Source organism: Antrostomus carolinensis, unplaced genomic scaffold (genome assembly GCF_000700745.2).
Source record: "Antrostomus carolinensis isolate BGI_N321 unplaced genomic scaffold, ASM70074v2 scaffold13245, whole genome shotgun sequence".
Taxonomy (NCBI): domain Eukaryota; kingdom Metazoa; phylum Chordata; class Aves; order Caprimulgiformes; family Caprimulgidae; genus Antrostomus; species Antrostomus carolinensis.
The window spans coordinates 37,346-44,746 of NW_010317160.1; the positions used below are offsets into that span (position 1 = coordinate 37,346).

Consider the following 7,401-nt stretch of genomic DNA (forward strand, 5'->3'; position numbering starts at 1 on the left):
AGGAACTTCCTACAGCTACTCTTCTTCTCTTAGCTGTTGTCCCACACTCCTGCTGAGGGAGAATTTATACATTTAACTGGGTTTAAGCACCATGATACAGCACACACTTGAGAGGCATGTGGCCACAGGCCAGAGTTTTTTAGGGTCATGTGAAGTAATACTGGCACTGTAGATAATTCTGAAGCACGGAGGCATGTTAGCATCACCCATTTGCAGCAAGCAGTTAAAGATAAGCTAGTTTTATTTTTCTCTCAACATGGATAAAATAAAACATCAGGATCAGAGTGAAAGCATATAACTTTAAGGTAATAGTTATTTTCTCTAAGAAGTATTCCTGGCTGCAGTTCTGCAGCACCCAGAAATGGAAAACTTATCTGGCTACTGTTGCCTTGTCAGCATAATGCATTTCAAACAGAGTTTGTCACTCCTGAAGAAACAATACTAACCTTATACTCCAGCTAGAGACACAGATAAGAAAATAAAGCCTTCAGAATGTCACACGTTTGCAAATGCATAATTCTATTCCCCAAAAACTAGCAATGGTACTGTTGCAGTGTAGCTTTCCCCAGACCTGAATTTTTAAATTTAAAACATGACACAGGGGGAAGGAAAAGTTAATGTGCAGTAATCTCTCATGACTTAAAGTTGTCCTTATTTGAATGCAGTACAAGTGTAAAGTCCATCCACACGTTTGGACTGCGAAGCACTTCCTGCCATTGGAGCACTGACTGAGAAACAAGGTCTGTACAGCCAAAGGATTCCTCTGCAAGAAAGCAAAAGGAAAGGTCACAGGGTTACTCTCCACTTGGCCTTACCCAACTCCTGGCCCAATGGACTAAGTAACAACCAACCTGCTTCTCCCACATTGACAGCAATTTCAGCTGTTCTGTAGCTCCTAAGGCATTCATTGCAATTAACTGTAGTTACATTTTGAAGCATTATTTACATCCTGTTAAACTAGGATCACTCACTCTCAGCTTGCAGCAAAGAAAATTTTTTTGGTTCTGTGGCTTAAAAGCAGAGGAGGAAGGAGGCATGCTAAAAATAGCAGAATTTCACAAAGCCTCCTGCTTCAGTTTATCTCCAGTGACTTCAGTGCATTACTAGGCTTAGAGCTTGGATAGTCATCTTGGCTCAGAAGCAGGTAGTGCCTGCCCTAGCAGAAAGGAAAATACTGGGTGGGACAATCTAAAGAAACTCACGAGCCTGCACAGCACTGAGCTGTTGCTAGTGATAATACTCCTCTAAAGTGGATGTTGATACCATAACAAAGTGACTGAGCTTCAATTTTTTTTTGAGGCTTTCATCTCAAATAGTGAAACCAAAGCCCTTACTCTCTGGGAAGACAGGGGTGAGAGACTCCATTGGGCAGTCTTCAAGTGACCGTACTTCCCTGCTCAACTACCGGTTAAACCTCTGTTCAGTGAGCAGAGGTTTTCTCAGTCTTGAGAAAGAGGGCTCACGCTTATGTTAGAACAGAGCCCAAAACTCAGACATGCAATAGGCCTTTCTGAGCAAGTTTTGCTTTCTGCATCTCCCATTGATTGGATTGATTTGTGGGTGTAAAATAATAAGCACAAATATAAGCAAAGTCAGAGTCTACTAGATCATTAGTTCTTGTGCTTCCTTTTGATGAGTTGGTAGATAAAAACCAATTCATAGAAGCAGCTCAAGAAACAACTCTCAAAAAAAGCTCTAGATGAGTTGACTCCACCCAACTTTTCTGTGCCTGTCTTCTGCATGGCCAGGCTCTGGCCCTAGAAGTTGCCAGGCTAACAAAGAGCTTTCCTGAAAATGCCCCCTGACACCCTTGAGCTTCTGCACAGACCTGAACTAAAACACATTCATTGGTTCTTACAGGCTCAAAGCCCAAGACTGCAAGTTGCTTAGGACAGGAGCTGGGGCTGTACGTGTAGGCACATGACAGCAGATAATAAATAGCACAGTGTAATCTTCATTGTTTAGAATGAACTTTTTCCCAAATTACCTTCAATTTTTAGTGATAAAGAACTTACTTGCACCAATCTTGGCTCCTCCTAGGAACTGATCACTTGAGCTGGAAGCTGACTCCTCCCAGACAGTTAAGTGTAGACATGATTGCTGTAGCTGAACTGGGGTAATACCATCAAAGACAAACAAGTGTTTCCACTGAGGACAGGCTTCTTTCTTCACAACGGGAGACTTTTGCTTTATCTCTGCTTGGTCTGGAAGGATAAGACAACTTCCCAAAAACAATGAGAGTTCACAAAGGTTACTGATTTCTCAACCAGAAAACAGAACATTTGCATTAATCAACTAGGGCCCTTTGGTTTGCCTTAAATACCAAAAAAAGTTCAACTTAAGTGCAAGGCAGAATGTGGTGCTAGTGTGTTTATTTGGGGACTTGCTCCTTTTCCTGTTTGCCTTCAGTGTGGCTGCAAATAGGCTCTTCTGATTTGCTTTTCCTTTGCTGTCACTGACTGCTGAAGGAGTCTACTCCTCATTGTTATCCAATACTGCCTGGAACCTGCCTTTCAGTAGATTAAAATGCTGACCCATTCCACTGAAGATAGGTGCCACAGCAGGTGAAATGGCTTTAGGAGATGCTGCAAGTGTACCCCAGTATCATACTTCCACAGGCATCTGATGCCTGACAGTAATAAAGTAAAATGATCCCCCATACAAGCTACTCAGTGCATTGAAGAAAAATTCAGTCCCTCCTCTTAAAATGTCTAGACTGAAGAGGACAGAAGTTTCCTTTTCAATGTAGCCAAAGCTGTATTTAATTCTGCAAAGGCACAGTTGAAAAATCTTAATGAAAATACCCTCTTGATTTGCATTTTTTTTCTCTCCTAATATCCAAAGGCAGATACTTAAAATAGTGAGCTCTCAATTTTACTGACATCAGTAAATTCTGAAATTCCATTCAGGACCCAAAGAGCAGGTGGGATCCATCACTGCTCTGCTGAGCACTGCTGCTGTGCAGACACCCAAATGCCACCATTACAAGGAAGTCTGACTAAGAGTGCAGACAATGCCACTTTCACATGCCAGCCTCCCGCTGAAAACACGTAACTACAGACCTTTGCATAGAATGTTTGTGACATATTTTCTGTTTGAAGTGTTAGGACTCATACATACCCTTTAACAAATGAGTTCGGCACTCCAGCAGATCTCAGCATGGGCAAATTCTTGGCCCCAAATATCATAACCTGGAGCTTGCAGTTCGGAACTCCTTGGCCTTTTTTTCCTGAAACAGAAGCACTTATCACATTAAATAACCATTTAGTTCAGCTGATAGCTATAAGTAAGTAGGAAAATGACTAAGCAGTACTGTGGTAAGGACTCATAGTGCTGTTTTAAGATCATTTGAAAGATTTTAACCTGCTTGCATAGCTATGATTCATACACAAAAAGGCAAGCAATTGAGTAGCAGGTTGCTTTGGGATTCCTGTTCAAAACACAGAGCTTTCTGTTGTATTTCTGAAAAGTAAACACTGGGCAGTAGCCACAGGAGTGTTTCTCTGAAACAAAGCCAGCAGCAGGAGAAACAGCCAAACCCACAGTGTGATACTGCCCCTCTGTTACAGCTCTGGTTATAGAGCAGAGACCCAGCACACAGGCAGGAACAGGGAGGAAAAACAGAAAAAACAAACCAAGCTGGTACCTTTGGGGTCAGCTGGAAAAGGGAACAAAAGTAACGTCAACAGCTAATTAGAGCTATTGTTCTCTACCTGTTGCCATGATCCTGAACACAGAGAGCACTACTAGAGCTCTGAACATCTGCATACTCCACTACCATCTAGGGAGGTAAGAAAAATGAGGTTGTCCTATCCTCTCCCCACAAAGTGTTTGTTTTACTCCACAAGCAGGTGCTTGCTCTGGCCCACTACAGCAATACTCCATGTACCTTACAAGTCTTTCATTACCAAAAACTGAATCCTGATGGTACCTTTTGAACCTAACAGCTTCCGAGTGAAACAATGTCTCTAAAATGAGAGCACTGGAGGAAGCTAAGGGTGCTGGTCTGGTACCCTTGCAGCCGTTTCCTTCCACCTTTCCCTAAATTGGCAGTCCCTGCCTTGGTCAGTAAAACTGCTGCATCACCTCCAGAATAAGGTCTAATGGCAACACCATGACAGGCACAAGCTGTCCAGCCAAACAGCTGCATGGATCATACTGCTGCCATTATAATGTGCAGGTTTTGTTGGCATTAAAAAGAACAAAAATATGAGGTTGGCAAATGCTTGGGTTTTTTTAAATGAATTAAAAATATAATAGAGTACACCACAAACCACAGTTTGCAGTGGCTGTTATCAATGCCATACAGGAATGTTACATGGACACACTGTCAGTCCTTCATTGATCTCAATTCTTTTCTAGCCAAGGGGTTCATATATGCCGAAATGCTTTGTACCTTCACACTGGAAATTTTTATACGGGGCTGGTCCTGACAGTCTTGCAGACACGAGGAGTTCACCACTGTACTGGATAAGATCATCTTCAGGCTTTTCAAGCTGAAGAAAGGGACATACAGAAACCTGTGTTACTGCAATCATTCTACTCCACATCGTTCTCAGAGCTTATTTATTTGTGCAATACGTCTTACTAACAGACTGGATTGACAGCATTCTTCCTTCTATAACTTCAGAAGGGTGATCTGTTTCATAGATTTCACTACATTCTGCTCTTAAGATATAATTAAGCACAAAAACTAAGAACAACCTTGGCTTTGAGCTGGTACCAGTTGAACAACTGCATTGAGTTCTCTTCAAAATTCCATGTTGCCAGTGGAATCACCACTTCCCCCAAAAACACCCTGTACTTGAGGGCTCCTGCATGCCACACGGAGATCTGAAGCTGCCGACTTCCCAGCTGTGAATATTCAATCTTGTACTAGAAAGAAAAACCAGCATTTACAAACCAGTAGACATGCAGGCCCATGCTCATAACCTGCTCAAAGGAAGCCCAGCCACAGCATGGCTGAAGGCACCTGGACGCTGACAGAACCACACTGACTGAATGTGCTTTGCAATTTACATGTTACCTCACTACTGAAATGCTAAGTAATGCTCATACAAATATGAAACAACATTCCAGAAATACCTCGGCCTGCCTTGCTAAAGATTTTGAATATTGATTCAGAACTTGAAATAATTCTTGACCATTTTTGCTGATTTTATATTTCTGTTTTACACTCCTGGCAGAATTTGGCTGCTTTGGAGGTCAGTTCAAGGTTAAGACACCTAACAAAGGTGCTTGAACTTCCATTCTGGTCAGTGGACTACTCAATGTAGTCTGTAGGGGCAAGGAAGTAATTCCAGCTGACCATGAATTAAAGCCCTGATCCACTCTTGAAGCATATTTGGAGCTCTTTAAGGCATCATTAGATATCTAATATACCCACAGGAGACTGGTAAATGTGATACCCAGCCCACAGGTGACCTGCATCCACCTGGACTGAAAGCTGGGGGCAATGGCATGGCCAAGAGCATGGCTACCCACATTTAGGCTGCTGAATAACAAGCTGGGTGTAGGCTCGGGGGCAAATCACCCTGGGTTCCAGTGATTCCCAAGAGCACTTGAACACCTCTCACACCTGCAGCTACCAAAATGCAAGCACCTTAATTTGCAGCTGAATCCCACTGAGCTGGATCTCAGTGTCACGATGCAGTTTACCTGCACTAGCGCTATGATCTTTTGACCATTTCTCCTACTCTGGATGAACTAATAAACTAATGTAAAAGACTTCTAGCTAAACTACCTTTAGTAGTGATGCAGCCAGCTCAGGCACGGCTCTCAAGCTCCCTTTGTCAGTTCTGCATGCCTCTGGCATTGAAAATGGACTATAAAATTAGGACTACTTATTCCAACTTCAGGCTCTCTTTTAAACCCTATATACAGATTTGGGGATATATGAAAATTACACACATTACATACAACTTTGTTGTTGTTGTTATAGAATTTTAACAATGGCCTTTTAAAACATTTTGCCTGTTTCACTCACTACAAATTCTTGATGTTCATACACACCGAGAGTATGGGGGTAACACTGAAACTTTTGTGTCGTTCAAGGAGCAACAATACAAGTTTGTCCCTCATTAACTCTGTTTCATGTCTTCCAATACAGTATGTTACTGAAGAACTCATCATCTTAGGTGCCACTGCAGCTCACCGATACACCCAAAAAATGGTTTTGTAGTGATCTGAGTACAAAACTGGGGTTGGGAACAACCAAACTAATCCCACCTCTCCCAGCTTCAGCTGATACTTTTAGCATCTGTGCAACAAGAATTATGGCTCCTATTTTCTACACACAGTTCTTAAAAGGATGCAAGAAGTAATATTGCAAGGCATTAAGGAATTAAAATCACATCTACTGTTCTCTGGTGGGATTATTAATGATTGAAATTAGACAGTCCAAAGAGATGGCCTGGCATCAGTTGCACAGGGAAAAGGAAGCGGACAATGTTTTAGAGGTGGTGGAATTCAGTTAGCATTCAGCAAACTACAGAGAGACTCTCCCAGTGGCACTGACGAAAGCTGAAAGGCATTCTCGTGTAAAATACCAGCTGCCCTGCAATACATCCAGTTCCTGAACATACAAAAAAACCCAAAAGTGTCTATGGAAGACACTCTGCCTTTGCCACAAGGTAACTCAGAACAACACTAGAAATCATTACGAGTGTTTTAATGGACAAAGGCAGACTCTTCTAATCTAGTAATGTAACTCTAAAAGCATTTTCTCTTATTTGGACTGAAAACCATATTTTTTTTTAATTTTTTGTTGTCACTGACTCTAGATTTGCCCCATCAGGTTGATTCTGAACTTGCAGGATTGTACATTACAAAAGGAGACATGCAGCACACAACTGCAAACAGTACCTTCAAAGTCTCATTGAATTCTGGATCCACTGTGCTCTTCTTGATAGCTGTCTTCCGCTTGCTCCGAGGAGATTTATCAGGAAGTAAATAAACCTTAACATACCTTACAGAGGGAGAGAAGGATATGTGGAAAGTGACCAGAAACAAACAAACAAAAATATCAAACTATGAAGAAAAATCAATTAAATGAGAAAAATTTTTTCTTAATTCTTAAAGAATTTTATTCACTACATAATTTTCCAAGCAATAAAATGGCAAATACACCAAGTACAATGTAGAAAAAAGGTATAATCATACAAATAATACATAATAATTCATAATTCTTACAAATGCTAATTGTTGTAATAGCCACTACAGTGAAAGTGGGAGATTGTCTAAAGTGTTCAAAATTCCTCTGTTGTTGATTCAAGTAAAACCAGTTAAAAAAATTCTGGAAGTTGAGTTGGACCAATATCAAGCACCAATGACTCCTACCCAAAGTTTGTAGGGTGTGTGTAGGTCACGTGAACATTAATACTTAAATATGCCCCTTAACAT

General features: G+C 41.3%; 1 protein-coding gene across 1 annotated transcript in view; it reads right to left on the minus strand.

Annotated features, from left to right (window-relative positions):
• Positions 1-632: 632 nt before the first annotated feature.
• The window catches only part of SYTL3 (synaptotagmin like 3), a 29,291-nt gene continuing 22,522 nt past the window's right edge, over positions 633-7,401 (minus strand). Inside the window, exons 10-15 of the mRNA XM_010168490.1 lie at positions 6,865-6,967; positions 4,705-4,875; positions 4,397-4,496; positions 3,121-3,229; positions 2,016-2,221; positions 633-763 (exon numbers count right to left, since the gene is read on the minus strand). Coding sequence (XP_010166792.1) covers positions 633-763; positions 2,016-2,221; positions 3,121-3,229; positions 4,397-4,496; positions 4,705-4,875; positions 6,865-6,967 — 820 coding nt within the window. The remainder of the gene's footprint in view (positions 764-2,015; positions 2,222-3,120; positions 3,230-4,396; positions 4,497-4,704; positions 4,876-6,864; positions 6,968-7,401) is intronic.